Genomic DNA, 17,948 nt, shown 5'->3' with positions numbered 1-17,948 from the left:
CAGTACACCCCTCTGGTTGGTCAAGGTGTTGCACTACACCTGAACTGAACTGTAACTCTGTGGGTGGAAGAGGGAGCCCCTTTTTCTGTTTGGCCTCTGGCCCTGCAAGAATCAAGGCACACTATCACGGTTTATTTCCAAAGTTCAAGGGGTCCTTGAGGAGGTTTAAGGGGTTTACTGATTTACATGTCTGCAGCATCCCGAATAAGTGTGCTAATGAACTGTCGGAGCAGGTGGAGTGAAATGTTGAGCAGGAATCCTTCAGCCCGAGGACACAAAAAGAGGAAGAAAGAGGAGGTTTTTCTAACAGGTTTCTGCTGATGGAAGATTCCTCCTCCTCCTCCTCCTCCTCCCTCCTCCGTCTGTTCTATAAACCTGTTCAGGCTTGCCATCATAATCTCTCTGCTGTGATGTTCATAAACTTCTGTCAACACTCAGCCTGCGGTAACAGAAAATTTCCACTACTGACACAAAGACAGACAGGCAGACGGGTAGAGGGTGGAAAGTGCAGGGAAGATCCAGGAGAGAATTCAGGGAGGAGGCTTGACAGGACTTTGGATCATTTTGACGGGTTCTGCTGGTGCTCGGGGTTCTCATTTGTCCATGTCCCTTAGTTTCATGTATTTTAAGGATCCTTGAAGGATTCTAGCAGTCCTTAAGATGGTATTAGAGTTCCTCAAGTGAGACTGTTAAGGGTTTGTTTTTGGAATCTCAGTTCTGAAAGGTCTCATACTGGGTTTTTGTTTATGATGTGTGGTATTTCTTGGCAGTTTCACATGTGTGAGCTCAGCGGAGCGAAGGAGAGATAGACGGAGGATGCACTCCGTGTTGCTGTGCATGAAAGATTCACAAGTAAAAACACCAGCTGACGTAACACATACGATGAAACCGGACTCGAGGGCTCCAGGGTACCTTGCATATCTTATGTTGACGTGGAAAGTCCATGACCAAACGTCAATACGTGATGAGATCAGAGTGAGAATGTGTTGGGGTTTGTTGTCTTTGAAGTAGATACAGGGTTTCTTGATGAGGTTGAAAGATTTTTAAGGGGGGTCCAGGACTTCTTGAGGTGGTCTAAGGGGTTACTGGTGGTGGGTTTCAAGGAGTTGTCCTTGATGTGGTGTAAGGAGTCATTCAAGAGTCTCCAAGGATCCCTGCAGTGGTTCTAGGAGACACTGCAGTATTGTCAGGATTTTTCCACAAAGTTTTATCAGTCCTGGAACATGTTATAGAGTTATTTAAAATGGCTGTGTGGGTCATTAGGAGACAGAAGTGGTGTAAGGTGTCTTTGTGCACAAAGAGTTTTCAGACACCTTACACACACAGGTAAAGTCATGACTTTACCTGTGTGTGATAAACTCAACACAATCTGATTATTATATCAGTTGAGGTGCCCTGATGGTCTCACCTGACAGGCCAGACAGAGGCGTCTCAGGAGAGGTGACTGTTGGGGGTTAAACTGGATCAGTTGTGGTTTCACTTTAACGAACGCAACAGAAAACATAGGGGTCGTCTTCACTGAAGCTGTCAAGGTACCAGCATGACAAGCCGACCCCTGGCTCACCTCTAACAGCACTTTAAAAAGATCTCAGCATGTCGCTCTGCTCTTAAGTCTCCTATTTGTAAACCAGGAAACAGAAAGATTTCTGCATCTTTAAAGGAGAAAGAAAAAGAAGTTGAGAAAATTCTTAAAGGAAGATGGTTTATCTTAAGTGCAGGTGAAATAATCTCCTCCTATCAGCTGTTTGTTTCCTGCTTGTCTTAAAGTTCATAGGCTTTTCTGTCTCAGGTGTGTTTTCTGCTGCAGGCCTCAGCACACACACACTCCATCTGTGTGTGTGGGTGACGTTATGCAAATGTCAGGCAGCCCGCCGTCAGCCTGGCAGTTAGCGGGTCGACCACACACGCCGCAGCACTCTGCCAGCAGCTCTGACAGTCCTGCTGCTGATGTGCCCTTGAGCAAGACGCCTCAGAGGAAGCTGACAGGTTTCATTCACAGAGGATTACAGTCGCATCATGGAGGCGGGAGGAAGAGCTGCTGAGGGGCTGCAGCGCAGAATAAAGACCATCAGTTATGTTACTAATACTTGCCTTCCATTCTGACCTTGGGTCTTCCAGCCCATTCTCAGTGCAGATGTTCCTGTACACTGTGCCTCTGTGCTGTCCTTCAGTCCAGCCTTTTCAGCCACTGGTAGGATTTCTTGATGTCGGCCACTTCTTTAATCTGTCGGCGGTGCATGCCGTGCAGGGGCTTGTCCTTCCATGATGGTTCGTCCTTCTCTTCTGCTGCCTGAGGTATTCTCTTGGCAGCTCATCTCTGGGGGCTATCTTCCAGATATATTCCTGGAGCTTGGTTATTTCGTCCTGGAGAGTGGCTCTGACACTCACCAGTCCTGGACCCCCTTGCTCCACTTAGTGTACAGTCTCAGGCTGCTGTACTTGGGATGAAGCCCTCCATGTATTGTGAGAAGCTTCCTTGTCTTGATATCAGTGGCTTCTATCTCCTCCTTTAGCCTGCTTATGATCCCAGCTGGGTATCTGATGACTGGCAGGGCATACATGTTGATGACTCGGACCTTGTTCTGTCTATTCAGCTCACTTCTCAGGACTTGCCTTACTCTCTGGAGGTATTTGGCTGTGGCTGACTTCCTTGCAGCCTCCTTGTGGTTTACATTTGCCTAGTGAACCCCAAGGTATTTGTGGCTGTCCTGAACATCTGCAGTGCGGCCCTCGGTTCTGATCGTCTTCCCTTTCTTGGACACCATTCAACCACACTTAGCCCGAATGACATTCTGTTGTCGTTGCTGTAGATCCTGGTGAAGTGGATCAGTCAGTCGATATCTTGCTCACTCCTGGCATACAGATTCATGTCATCCATGTAGAGGAGGTGACTGATGGTCTCTGAGTTGGCTGAGGGGGTTCATGCCTATGTAGTGAGGACAGTGCATCACCTTGGTATATGGTAACTTGTGCAGTTGGCTTTGAGTTGGCCTCTGGAATCATTTGAGAGTTGTGTGTAATGCATAAGTATTTGTGTTGGGAAAAAGGGTTTGCTCTAAAACAAAATGAGATTACCACAGTGTGAAAATGCAAATCACGGATTCAAATGTTTCTTTAGCAAAAAGTACTATTATCACAATATACTTAAAGTACCACAAGTTAAAGTACTCATAATGCAGGATGTCCCATTTTAGAGCCCTGATTCAAAAATAAGTTCAAAACAGAATACACTGATTTTAAATGCTTTTTGACACATATTCCATTAAATACATCACAAAGACAAAATACTTTATTGTTTATTATAAATATACACTCATTCTGAATTCGATTCCTGCAACGCGTTCCAAAAAAGTTGAAACAGGAGCAACAAAAGACTGAGAAAGTTGTGTAAGCTCGAGAAACACCTGGAACATTTCACAGGTTAAAGTAACATGCAGCATCCTCAAAAGGCTCAGCTGCTCAGAGGCAAGGACGGTCACTTTGTGGAAAAACTGCAGTCCAAACGTTTTTCAACACACAGTAGCAAAGAAGGCTTAAGTTTTTTCTAAAACTGTTATTAACTATTAAATATGATTTTTTTTTTTACAAGACATTCAAATTACTGCAAAAATTATGAATGTTGTGCAGCATTTAGTGTGACGGCCAGGAGAGTTAAAGAGTCACAGTGAAAACTCTCCTTCTCTTTTTCATAACTCTGAAATTTGAACACAGACATGAAACATTTTTTTTTGTTTCAGTTTGACTCCTTGAGGATTTCATTACCTCTGATATCTCTGATATCAATGAAGGATAAACGTCCATAAATCCACAGAAGCTTCAGAAGCTGCCTGAGAGGCATCGTGTTTTTAAGTTTTCTTCAGTATCACAGTGATCGTTGTCTGTGCATCTACATCTAGGTTAACTGCAAACAGGAGCTGATTGAAAGGAGACACTTTGACTACATGTGTCTGCAAAGAGAATATTAGCAGACACATGTAGTCAAAGTGTCTCCATGTGTCTGCAAAGAGAATATTAGCGCCCCAGTCTGAATGATAAATTCAGGATCACATTTAAATTTACTTATTAAAACAAACTCAGATTAAAGAAACATTTTGAATAGGTGGTAGACATTCATGTGTTCATCAGTGAGTTTTGTCACTGCTGACATTTTTGTGACTGAGCCATCTGTCTGTCCGCCACATTTTTCTCTTTACATGAGGTGTTTGAAGCCTCAGAAACTGTTCTGCTGTTTTGAGTTTGAGGGCAACTGGATGAAGGTGGAAAAGTTCTTATAGGGGCGGCTCGACTGGTGGGAGGCATGCTGGGACAAGACACACACACAGATAGATGTAATCAGGACGTTATGGCAGTTATGGTGGTAACCATGGTAAAAAATAATAATAAACTGTCCTGTGGTGGTGCCCTGCTACACCTGGACAACATGTTGCTGATAAACTCATCGCTCCAATCAGACAGCAGAGTTACATTTGGTTTCACATCATTCTGATTGGACTAATTAAAAGATTCCTGAGTCGTGCTTGTAAAATCTGCAATGTAAAGGCAGCTTGAACACATGACTGACTCATGAGTATTTTAGGGCTTAAAGATGCATTTAGGGGGCTTTACTTTATCACTTGATGAGTGCTTATATACGACAGGGTCACTCATAGTAACAAACTCACAGAGTTGTCTCCATCTCTGCAGTTCTGTGGAGATTTTCAGCCTCTTTCAGCTCCCAGTTTTACAAAAGCGTGGCAGCATCACATTTCTAACATGACTGAATCTCACAAATTGCACATAAACTGGCAGATGCTACACGCATGAGAAGCAGCCGTGATTTGTTTGGCTTTCAGCTGTGAAATCTGTCACTACTTCCAGATCTTGAAATTTCTCTGGAGCTCTGCTGACATTTTTCAGCCTCTCTTAGCTCCTAAATTTTGTTTTGCAGCATATTTCTTGTCTGGTTCAGTCTCAGCCATGTTCTGCAACACAATCGCAAGAATTAAAGTTAGGATTGGATGTTTCATTGAAACTTTATGTTCAACAACACTGTGTATAACGTGGTGAGATTTAGGCACAAAAACAACATGTGGTCACGGTAAATGTCAGCACAGACTACCCGTTTTGGTGGCACTATCCCAACTGAACAAACAGCGATGTCTTGGTAGAAAAAAAAATTCAGTAATAAAATCTGTCACTTCTTCCAGATCTTGAAACTACCCCATACATCTACGATCTCTCTGCAGCTTTGCAGATAGTTTTTGGTCTCTTTTAGCTCCTAGTTTTGGTTTTGTGGCACATTTCTTGTCTGTTGCAGTCTCAGCTGTGTTCTGCAACACAATCACATTGAAACTTTACTTTCAACAAAGCAGTGGTTAGATTTAGGCACAAAGAGAATACATGGTCATGGTTAATATCATGTTGGCATAGAATACCCAGTCTTGGTAACACAGCAATGCCATTAAAAACAACCACTTTTTGTGGCACTATCCTGGCAGGAAATGCAGTAATGTCTCAGTGAAGTACAGCAATTTTTTGTGGCATACTCACGACAATATACAATGTCTCCGTATGGAATAACCGCTTTTCATAGTACTATCCAGGCAGTAAACACAGTGATGTCTTGGTAGAAAACAGCTGCTTATCGTGGCACTATCTCAGCAGGAAACGTAACGATGTCTTTGTAATAAGCAATCGCTTTTCATGGCACTATCCCATCAAGAAAAACAGCAACAGCCTGCAAAAACACCCAGGTTTAATTGTTTAAAAGCCACTGCAAACACAATAATTAGTCACTAAAAAACAACCAGTTTTGTTTGTTGTTGATCTTGAACAGTGGTCTGCAGCTTGGCAGGCATCTCGTGTAGGTGAAACACCATCCACCTCCAGATGACGTGCAAATGGAACGTGTTAATGGTTTGCAGAAACATAGGGATGGCTTTCTGAAAAAGTCACTGTGCTCCACCTGCTCAGCAGCAAACAGCAGACTAGTGATGTGACATTCGCGAACAAGCCGAGTCTTTGAACCGGCTCTTTGAAGTGAACGAGTGAACCGGCTCTTTAGAGTGAACAAGCCAGTTCCTAATTCACGTTGTGTTGATGACCCCTCTCGGTTAGAAACGAAAGGTAGGAAGCTAACCCACTATCAGCACTTGCTTGTATTGGCAGGCTTGTTGTTTATAAAGAGCGTTGCTATGGCTACACCAAACTTTATATGTGCAGGGTCTATTCTGGGTCCACGTTACAATATCCAGATCATGTGATGCGATAAATCAGCAATGTGATTCGTCGTTGAACCCACTAACACCCGCCCTCCACACACACACACACACACACACACACACACACACACACACAACAATAACCCCCCCCAAATGAACTGCATCTTTGAACCGACTCTTCAAAGTGAACGAGAGCCAAAGAACCGGCTCTCACAAGTGAACAAGGAATCTCATCACTACAGCAGACAGACACAGTCAGAGATGAGCTGGTGAACACAGAGGAACGTTCAGCAGCTACAGAGACAGATATTCCCTCAGGAGCAGGTGGAGATTCATTCACAGGACCAACACTTTGTGCTCTCTTCTCTGAACGTGATAAATACACATTTTAAAGCACTCATTAAATGTGTAAATGTGTTATAATTATTAAAATGTTGGTTTAGGTTCATAATGAGCTTGTTGAGGACTAGTGACATCACACAGCTGTAAATCGAACTTGTCTTGGCAGGAGTTTGATTCAAACTGACTGCAGGAGGTTTTCAACACAGACCACCTTCTACCTTACCTCCCAGTCTGACATTCAAATCCTGTGGTGTCATAAAAATGACTGTCTTTGTTTGTGTGTGTGTGTGTGCGTGTGTGTGTGTGTGTGTGTGTGTGTGTGTAATCAGACGGCACACTTTCAGCCCTCCTCCTCACGTTGTGTCACAAAGAGATGAAATCTATCAGATCTTTGATCTTTGATCTGCGACTGATAGACTCAGTCAACACACTTTAATGTGTGTGTGTGTGTGTGTGTGTGTGTGTTACTGTAATGCTGTTTCTTTTTCAGTTAATATCTTTAAATCTTTATGGTCATAAAACAGTTAATATCTTTCATCTCAAAGTTGGTGCAATGAAAAATGTTCCAGTGACGGCCCCTCCCCTCACTCAGTACATTTACATGACATCACAGAAAATGGATTTATTGTGTCAGTCCAACTAAAACCAGACTTTTAATATACATGTAAACATGTTAGTCCGACTGAAACTGTACTAAATCGAATTTCACAGTGGGACTAACACCCAGATAATGTGACTCCTGCATGTATACAGTCAATCAGACCCAAACTGGCCGAAGTGTTCTGAGCATGCTCCACATTCTACTCAACTGTATTTATACAGCACTTTTTATACAAACAAATACTGACAGTTTTATCATTTTTTAAAGTTTTATTCTGTAAATCTTTTAATCTGTAAAGCACTTTGTATTGAAGCTTGAAAAGTGCTGTTTAATTTAAATTATTATTAGTATTGTTATTTATGAGCTTAGTCGTCAGGTGCATTTGAAAAGTTTCTGTTCAGCACGTTAACCCTCAGGTGTGACGTGTTGACGTCGTTAAACACAAATAAAGAAATGTAAAATGGTGATAAAAACACTGATGAGTTTTTCTCTGCAGGCTGATTTTCAAAGTGAAAGCACACACACACACACACACACACACATATACTCTGTGTTTATTGTGACAATACAGATCATCAGTTTCAGCCGTCTGTGATGACACACACACTTATCATCTGTGTGTGTGTGTGTGACTGACAGATGAGGTCAAAAGCAGTGTAAGTGTGCCGTTTGTTTACACTCCACACGTCCTCAGACAGCTCCGCCCTCAGGACACACACACACACACACACACACACTCCTCATGTTGTGTGTAAACAGCTGGACTCCATCAGACGTCTGTCAGCAGTATTGATCTATCGATCAGCTGATGGCATCAGTCAGTCAGAGTGTGCCGCCTATTTACTATCACATACACATCAATGGATGACATGATGACTAAACACACAGTGTGGAGACACACACACGTGCATTAACTTGCTTTGAACTAGGGCTTTAGTAAAAACTGGACCTCACATACAATTAAGGTTTATAACCACCAAATTCCTCCAACATTAAGAGAAGAAGATCATCAGGGTGTTTATGTTGATATCAGCTGTAGAAGAAGAGTTCAGATCTTTTACTGAAGCAGAGGTGCAGATGTCAGGGGATCACGTCCCCCTCAGTATTTAGAACATGTGCATTTGTTCCCCCAATAAAAACACAGACTCTTATTTTAATAAAATAAAGACATTCACACCATAAATGGAGGCAGAAAAGGCACAATTTCGGAAAACAAAGAATCACCAGAATGCAGGAAATTTAAGTGTTTGATGGTTAAATGTTCCAGTGGAGGATCCCCAAAACCCTCGTTTCATATGTGTTGAAGTGAACTGATGCTTAAATGAAACGTACAAGCAGTACATTGTAATTTATTAGTTGATTTTATTTTTTATTATTAATCTGAGTATGCAAACTAAAATGATCAGATAACTGCAGTGCAGTAAAGAGTATAAGTACAGTAAGGGCTCATTTATGCTCCCTTTACGTACGAAAACGTATACGTCCCTTTCAAACGGTGTTACTGTCACTGCCCACATACTTCCATGCGCCCTTTACGTTGGCATGGATGCTACCAATATATCCACCAGGAGGCAGCCCAGCGTCAAAAGTTTATGGCAACAACAAACTCAAAAACAAACATGGCGACTGTGGAGGAGAAATAAAAGACAAAAACAGGGGCAGCGTTGTAGGAGGCGGTGGTCGGTAAGGCCATTAAATACATCGCGACTGGAGAACGGAGAATTCTTTTCTCTAGTACTGCTGATGAAAGAAATTGAATTGTTATTTCTTCTATTTGTCTCACTAGAGCTACGTATCGGGTAGTGACAGCAACACTGCCCCCACGGTTCCCGGTGGTACTGCTCCGTTTGACCCGTATCCGTAAGCTTTATGGAAACGTGCAGAAATATGGATGAAATGAACGCGGAGCACGGACAGAAGGCTCCGTCCGTATCCGGATCCGTATTTAACATTGAGCATAAATGAGCCTTAAGTGGACCTGGAAGTGAGACTGTTTTGTCGGCAGCAGAAATTTAGTTTCTATTGGGAAAATTCTTAATTTGATTTTTGCTGTTGTTACACAAGCTGACTAAATGTCTGTTTGTATATAATATCTGTTTTAGTTTTGTTGTTTCCTCCTTTTTAAAAACACATGTATACCACCCTGATTTCAAAGAAGTGTGACGCTGTTTCCATTGTCATATTTTGTGCTTCATAATGTGCACAGATGTGAAGTTACCCATGATGCCATGGGCACTAACACACGTCCATCCCATCACAGACACTTTGAACTTTGAGCTGGTAACAATCTGGATGGTTCTTTTCCTCTTTAGCCCGGAGGACATGACGTCCATGATGTACAGGTCAGACCAATTTGTGTCAGTCCGTCTCAGATGCGCTCAGGCTCTAGCACACCCTGAATGTGTCTGGCGGCAGCTCCTTAACAGATGACCACGCAAAGTTATTACTACTTTCACTAAAAGATCTGCACTACCTCCACCTCTGCATGACCTTAAAATCAAAAGTTGATTCTCACCTGAAGAGCCAATCTCCAGAGCTATGATTCGCCAGACAATATCTTCTTAGTCATTTTCTTTATAATGACAAGATTGTGGGTCATTTCGCTCGGGATATTTCTCGACCTCAACAATGAGTCTCTCCTCATCCATTCTTTGTCACACAGGAGACACAGCAACAGCTACAGAGTTCTCTTAATGCATCAGTGGTGAGGAGTCGGGCTGCCGTAGGAGCAGAGAAAAAGAACTGCTACAGGAGCGTTGTTGTACCACCGCGTTTCCCCTTGACACCACTGGGTACAGTTTACCAATAACAGCGACCAGCTGTGTATCATGCCAGCGTGAAAGGATGTCTATCTTGTTGGTGTCTGACACCAAAGTTCACCGACCAAGCTCTGGTATTCGATGACTTCTATGTGGTGACTCAGCATTTTTGCGCATGTGAACACTCCAAGAGAACTCAGACCCTTCTGAAGCGAATTGTCGGGAGGTGGTCTGAGTCCACGGTGCGGTTCACTTAACCTGAGCCGTATGAACACAAAGTGCTCCAGGTTCACTTTGCTCACTGCTCACTGTATTCAGCCCTCTAGATCACTTGCTGTTGCACTTGGACGCTTGAAAAAAACAGATAAAAACCACGTCGGCATGTAGTGTTTGCAAGGACGCAGGACGAGGAGTGGTTTGGTCCACAGAAGATGATGAACGTCTTTAGCTGTGGAATGTAGAATACATCAAACAGCAGCAGTCTACAGCACAGAAACACTAAGGTTTTCCTTCAACTTTAAGTTCATCTAAGAGCGACTATGTCAATATACACTGATCAGCCAAAACATTTAAAACACTGACAGATGAAATAAAAAACATTGATTATCTTGTTATAATGCAATGTTCTGCTCAGAAGCTTTGGATCCTGGCATTCATGTCGATGCTACTTGACACGCACCACTCACCCAAACACCATTGCAGACCAAGCAAACCCCCCCATGGCAAAAACACTCCCAGATGGCAGTGCCCCCCCAGCAGGACAATGTGTCATGCCATACCACAAAAACTACTCAGGAATGTGTCAAGGAACGTGACAACGAGCTCAAGACATTGACCTGGCCTTCAAATTCCCCAGTTCCCAATTTGACTGAGCATCTGTGGGATGTGCAAGTACCCCAGATGTACCATCCATCCACGGTGAGGCCTCTACGGATTGGACATAGCTTTGACATGTCAAGGTATGGACAAAGGAAGTCTAGGGATGCCCCGTGGTGTCTGGCACCAGGGTCTTCACAGCAGATCATTCAAGCCCTGTGGGTTGCGAGATGACATACCAGCATGTCCCAAGGATGCTCGATTAGATTTGGATCTGGGGAATTTGGAGGCCAGGTCAAGGTCTTGAGGTCTCTGTCACGTCCCTCAGGTCATTCCTGAGCAATTTTTGTGGTGTGGCATGATACATTGTCCTGCGGGTGCTGCGTGTCAAGTGGAATCCACATGAATGCTAGGACCCCAAGTTTCCCCATAGAACATTGCATTGGAACAAGATGATTCATATTATTCACTTCACCTGTCAGTGGTTTTAATGTTTTGGCTGATCGGTGTATATTACATATAGAATATAGTATGAACAGAAAGAGGACTGAGTCTTCTTTCAAACAAACTGACAGTGTGAACACAAAAAGAAACAAGTCCCATTTGTGTTGGTCCACTTGTTGGTGCACTTTTAGAGGACTGAGTTTGGTTTGTTTAAAAAGGAAAATATGTGAAAACACAGCTGCAGCCGGCAGCTCATGTTCAAATATTGATTGAACTTTCCTCGGCCGTGGCCCAGTCTTTTGTTACAGGCATCAAACTCAATGACAAATGTAAATGTACATTTACAACAAATAAATAAAGTTTATTAATTTGAACATTCAGTACCTTTTGATTGTTTTGTGTTCAGTTGAATACAGGTCAAAAAGTATTCACAAATTCATTGCATTTGATTTACACAGCGCCCAACTTGTTTTGGAATCAGGGTTACACAAATAACCAAAGTATCACCTACTTAAACTAATTTTCTAAGTCAAATTTATGACTTATTTTGTTACTAAGTGTTTTAATCATACGCTATAGTGGAGAAATCAATCAGTCTGATGATAAAAATAATAATTGTCAGGCTTTCAGTTTTTCTCCTTTAATTCTTAATAAACTGAATATTTTGGAGTTATTGACGGCTGTTCAAACAAAAAGACACAATCGAACATTAGATCTCAGAGGGTTTTTCACTATATCGATCAATAATTAATTAGTAAAAATTAACATTTTGATCAACAACTGTTTGCATCTGTTTTTGGCCTGAGATGAACCTCTGAGCTTCTTTCCCACAGAACAATTCACCTGCCGTTGCTTCACTGTCTGTGGGAAATCTGAGCGCTACCTGTCGGCCTGTGTGGGATCTGCTGACTGCTGCACTCTGAGCTGTAATCTGCTTCATCGCCTCTGAACTGCTGAGTCACTGAAACTAAGTCAAACAGACAGAAACCAGGTTGGGGTTTCCTCCCTGCGGATCACATGACTCAGCAGCTTCTCAAACCACAGTCTGACTGTTTGTTTGTTTGTTTGTTTGTTTGAAGGTGCTGATGTCACCACCTGTCGCCGGCTGGTGGATCTTCGTGGGAATGAGGGGAGAGTTAACTGTAATGTGGTACTTCACTGTGTTTCTTTATTTTATTTTATTTTTTTAAGCCATTATTTTAACAGGGAGGTCCATTGAGAGCAAGCTCTCTTTTTCAAGGATGCCCTGCATTGAGCACAATTCAAAATACAGGTCACAACACATCAATGCAATACAAGAGTACATAAGTGTAAAGTGCCAAGTATAATAGTAAACCAGACTAAGAATAAGTCTACGATTAAGAAGTTAAAAAGTTCAGAATACATATCACAACACATAATGCAGTAAACGAGTACAGTAATATAAAATGCCGAATAAAATAGATAGCCAGACTAGGAATAACAAGAACATGACTGAGTGCTCGGGACCGCGACATTAAGCAGAGCTTTGAAAGCCTCAGTAGAGCTTTGAAAGCCTCACTCTATTTAATGCACTCTATTGCATTTCTTTGCTGTACTCTTCTTTGTTTCTTTACTGCACACTTCTACATTTGTTTCTTTACTGTACTTAACTTAGTCTACTGCATTTCTTTACTGCACTTCACTGCATTTCTTTACTGTACTCTTCTAAGTTTCTTTACTGTATTTAACTGTTTTTTTTTTTTACAGCTCGTTACTGCATTTGTTTCTTTACTGCACACCTCTTCATTCGTTTAATGTACTCTGCTCCATTTGTTACTTTACTGTATTTAACGACATTTCTTTACTGTAGCTGATGAAGCTATCACTGATGTAAGCCTTGTCAGTGATATTAGCATGTTGGAGAAGCTAACACTGATGTTAGCATGTTGGTAAAGCCAAAACTGATGTTAGTCAGGTTATATATTTATATAGCACATTTAAAAACAACCACAGCTGACCAAAGTGCTGTACATGAAGAGATAAGATGAAACACTAAAATACTTTTAAAAAACAGGTAAGCCAACACTAATGTTAGCGTGTTGGTGAAGCTAACAGTGATGTCTGTCTGTTGATAAAGCTAACGGTGATGTTAGCATGTAGATGACGCTAACAGTGATGTCTGCCTGTTGACAAAGGCAACACCGACATTAGCCTGTTGGTGAAGCTAACACTGAAGTTGGCCTGTTAATAAAGCTAATAGTGATGATAGCCTGCTGATGAAGCTAACAGTGATGTTAGCATGTTAGTGAAGCTAACGCTGATGTGAGCCTGTTGGAACATAGACATATATACATAGACGCCGCATTGAGCGCTGAGCCGTACGTCAACGTCGCCGCCATATTGGATGTGGCAAGGCTGCGCTGTAAACTAATAGAAGTGAATGGACTTAATTTCATAATATATACACATATACATACATATATATATATATATATATATATATATTGTAGCGACCCTGCAGTAAATGTTCTGTTATAATGTCAGTGTTCTGTGAGTTAATGGCATGTTTGGGATTGAATGAGTATAGGTAGGGGGGCGTGCGAGTGTGACGGGAATGAAGGCAATGTGTGAGGGGGCTGGTGTGTGTAGGAACGAGCTGGAGGAGAGAGCAGGAGTGCACAGTTGGAGTTACAGCTAAGTTCTTGTTTGTTGGTTGTTTTGGCGTGGTTACAGCCAACAGTAACCTGTACTGTTCAGTATAATAAACGGTGGTTTGCCGAATAACTGCGTCATCCTTTCCACACGTCCTGGCGGACGCTACAGTAGGCCTATATATATATATATATATATATATATATATATATATATATATATATATATACATATTGGTAGTGCCGAAAAAATACATAGTATCTATAGCTGATGTAAGGTGAATTACTCCTGTGTGGGATCAGTAAAGTTCTTATCTTAGCCATCTGAGAAGATCAAATACATTGTTTTTGGTGCCTAACTGTTTCCCAAGTATATTAGTGTGTGTGTGAATGAATAAACGAGAGGCATTAACGTAAATTTCTTTGTAGAAAGGCGCTTTATGAAATTAAGTCCATTCACTTGTATTAGTTTACAGCGCAGCCTTGCCACATCCAATATGGCAGCGACGTTGACGTATCGCAGCAGCGGGCAAACCCACTCGATGCGGCGTCTATGTATATATGTCTATGTGTTGGAGAAGCAAATGCCGATGTTAGCCCGTTAATGAAGCTATCAGCTAGCCTGCAGATGAAGCTAACAGTGATGTTAGCCTGTTGGAGAAGCTAACACTGATGTTAACCTGCTGGTTAAGCTAACAGTTAGCCTGCTGATGAAGATAACAGTGATGCTAGCCTGTTGGAGAAGCTAACACTGATGTTAGCCTGCTGGTGAAGCTAACAGTTAGCCTGCTGATGAAGCAGTGTTGTTAGCCTGTTTTAGAAGCTAACACTGATTTTATCTCTGTAAAACCATGTGAAAACTTTGTGAAAATGCTAATGTTTGTTACAAACGTCTTTTTTAAAGTCTACCTGCTCTGTAGCACCTGGACATTTCACTCTTGAGTCTTAACTGGATTTTTATTTCACTTAGAGCTTTCTTCTTTTTCTGTTTTCTTCCGTACGTCCTGATGTGTTTAACAAGAATTTGTTTTAGTTTCTTTGTTGATCAAATTCAATTTTAAGTTTAATTCTTCCTTATAAAATTTACATTAAATCTAATTTAGACATTTTTATCCATTATACTTTGTTTTTTCTCACTGAATTAACTCAGTTTGTTATTTCAAAACATTTGGTCAGTAAATCTGACACAATGGAAACAAAATTGACATTTTTGTTTTTTATTCCAAATACAAATATTCAGCTGATATTTACATTATAAAAAACATTCACCCCCTTTTTTAACTTTAAGAAAAAAAAGATAAATAAAAATATTCCAACACTCACACACCGCAAGCTCAGTGCGTTCTGGCTGGTTTGAATTCATTCAAACATTCATCTTGAGACATTTTACAATTTTTTTTTTTTACAAACTTTAAAATTAAACATCAGATTCACATCAGTTTTCAGTGTAAACACGAGACATTCTCTGCAAGCGTCACCGTCAGTTTGTGTCACTGCTGGAGGACCAGAGAGTCAAGGGGCAGAGCATCAGAGAAGCCCCCAGAGAAGAGAGGCCCACACTGGGCCTGAAGCTGCTGCAGCTGCTGGGCCTCCTGGAGGTCCGGCAGGAAACAGGGTGCCGTCTGCAGGTTGACATAGAGTGGCGGTGAGCCGGGCTGAGGGTCAGCAAAGGAGGGGAGGTGTGGGGGAGTCAGCTGGGAGGAGGGGAGGAGAGGAGGAGGGGGAGAGGAGTGATGGAGGGAGGAGGAGGAGCTACAGGTGTCCCACTGTGGCACCACAGCGCCAGGTGAGTATGAGTATCCCTGAGGAGGAGGTGGAGGAGGAGGAGGGGAGGCCTGGTCCAGTACCTGCGTGTACACTGAGGGGGGGCTGACATGAGGAGGAGGAAAAGGAGAGAGGAGAGAGTCCTGGATGTGACACAGGAAGCTGCTGAGGCCGGGGGAGTCGTCAGAGAGAGCAGGGAATTCAGTGCTGCCGCTCCTGGGAATTTTTGGGCTGGGCTCTGATGATGAGGAGTCAGAGGAGGAGGAAGAGGAGGGTTTCTTTCCAGTGGTTATGTTATCCGCCTTCCTCTTCCTCTTGCGGCGAAAGTTTCCGTTGTCAAACATCTTCTCACAGTTTGGATCCAGAGTCCAGTAGTTTCCTTTACCTGCAGAGGAGGAGGAGGAAGAGGAGGAGAAGGAGGAGGTTAAAGAAAAGAAGCAGCAACTCAACACTTTGTGTTGTCTTTCCATCAGAACATGAGAGAAACAGCTTACAGGTGACGTCAGAGGTAACGTCAGATTCTACTGCACCAAACTCCCTTTAAAAAAACCCCTACTTTTAAAACATCCTCCTTTTTGTAAACAGATCAGTTATAACTGGAGTTTAATTTATCTCCTTGCAAAGCCCTGAGTGTCTCTGATGTGTTTTCACACAAAAAAATCACAATCCAGCTCAGGAAACAACCAGAAGAAGCTGTTCTTCAGCAGCATCAGACATCTTGTTTTATAAAAAGATTGTGTGGAGTTTGGTGAAACTTTGGTTGTTTTAGTTAGAGACACTGTTAAAAAACGATTTGACTCCTGTTATTATTGTTTGTTACCAAAATAAAAGTCTCGACTGAAGACTAAATTCTGTGATAGATTGTTTAAACTCTGCAGAAATGAACTGAAATCAAAGCCTGTGATGTAGACAGGAAGTTAAAGCTCACCTGGGTCTTTCTCATCGCGGGGAACCTTCTGGAAACAGTCGTTGAGCGACAGGTTGTGGCGGATGGAGTTCTGCCAGCCGGCCTTGTTGCGACTGTAGAAGGGGAAGTTGTTGGAGACATACTGGTAGATCTGGCTGAGCGTCAGCCGCTGCTCTGGTGCGCTCTGTATCGCCATAGCGATGAGGGCAGAGTAAGAGTAGGGTGGGCGAACCAGGCGCAGCATGTCTTCCGTGGAGGACAGGGAGAACCAGGGACTGCTAGAGAGCAGGGGCCTCTGGAGGCCGTAGAGATGAGGGAAGAAGCCTCCGTAGGCTGGTGGGAGACCCGCGGCCCTGGGGACGGGGCCCAGCTCTGGGCTGTCGAAGCAGACGTAGGGGTCTCTGTGGTTGTTGGAGGGTGGTAGCCATGGTGATGCTAACAGGCTGGGCTCAGGAGGAGCCGGAGGGCTGTACAGGCTGAAGTCAGACGGATCAAGACCCAGAGATGGAAGCTCCTGCTGGGGGAGAGAGCGTCCACACAGAGGGGGGGACAGACCTTGCTCCGGGATGAAGGATGCCATGCTGGTTTTTTTCCTTTCTGTCTGTCTGTCTTCACTTCACAACATCTGTCTGTGGTGACGTTGTCTTCTGTGTGTGTGTTTTTATCAAAGTGTGTGTGTTTGTAGAGGACACACACGGCTGCACCTGTCCTGCTCTGCACACCTGCTGCTGCTCACCTGAGGAACTTATACTCTGGTGGCCCGCCCACGGATGAGCTGATTGGCTACTGGGCTGTCTCTCTTACACACACACACATGCACGCATTCACTTGCATAATTGTGTGTGTGTGTGTGTGTATGTGTGTGTGTGTGTGTGCTGGGAGTTGATTTGAATAAGAGCAGGTTGAATTCCTCCCCCCAGGCAGATAAGAGCCTCAGGATTTAATGCTGAGGTATGCCACCACACACGTACACACACACACACACACACACACACACACACACACACACAGCTTGACAAATGAGTGATTGAGCCTCTTCTTACAGTTTCAGACGTTACAGCGTCTCGTCTGGTGAAAGTCTGATTCTAAACAAACAGTCTAAACTCCTGTGAGCGCCTCCTGCAACCTTCCTTACACACACACACACTATAAAACATCTATTTATTTGTTACCATTTATCTCTTCTTAAACCCCATTCAGACGAGGTCACCAGTGGAGACATGAAACACATATTAACATCATTATCTCTAACATCCACACAGAATAAATGTACGTGAATCAGCATAGAAGTCATAAAAAACAGACGCTGCAGAACATCTTCATGTTTTTAAGTTTTCTTCAGTGTCACAGTGACCCAGTGACAGTTATCTGTACATCCATCTGTACGTTGCAAACAGGAGCTGCTCACAGATCTTTCGGCATGCCTTTAATGGAAACACTGAGTACATGTGAGCAAATGTGGGTGAAGAGACATGTCTCTAGAGGGGACAGTTGTACCTTCAT

General features: G+C 42.8%; 1 protein-coding gene across 1 annotated transcript; it reads right to left on the bottom strand.

Moving 5' to 3' along the window:
* Positions 1-15,046: 15,046 nt before the first annotated feature.
* Positions 15,047-17,146, bottom strand: foxi3a (forkhead box I3a). The gene is made up of 2 exons (XM_049591861.1): positions 16,467-17,146; positions 15,047-15,923 (listed from the first exon to the last, which is right to left on the bottom strand). The coding sequence occupies exons 1-2, from the start codon at positions 17,023-17,025 to the stop codon at positions 15,265-15,267; spliced, it is 1,218 nt and encodes a 405-aa protein (XP_049447818.1). The 5' UTR covers positions 17,026-17,146; the 3' UTR covers positions 15,047-15,264.
* Positions 17,147-17,948: the final 802 nt, after the last annotated feature.

This window comes from Epinephelus fuscoguttatus, linkage group LG12, assembly GCF_011397635.1.
Source record: "Epinephelus fuscoguttatus linkage group LG12, E.fuscoguttatus.final_Chr_v1".
Lineage (NCBI taxonomy): Eukaryota > Metazoa > Chordata > Actinopteri > Perciformes > Serranidae > Epinephelus > Epinephelus fuscoguttatus.
The sequence above is the reverse complement of the archived record's forward strand: the minus strand, read 5'-3'. Positions and strand labels throughout refer to the sequence as shown.

Coding starts and splice junctions, on each gene's coding strand:
- foxi3a (XM_049591861.1), bottom strand. CDS start 17,025: ATGGCATCCTTCATCCCGGAGCAAGGTCTGTCCCCCCCTCTGTGTGGA. Junction 15,924..16,466: donor CCGCGATGAGAAAGACCCAG/GTGAGCTTTAAC, acceptor CCTCCTCTGCAG/GTAAAGGAAACTACTGGACT.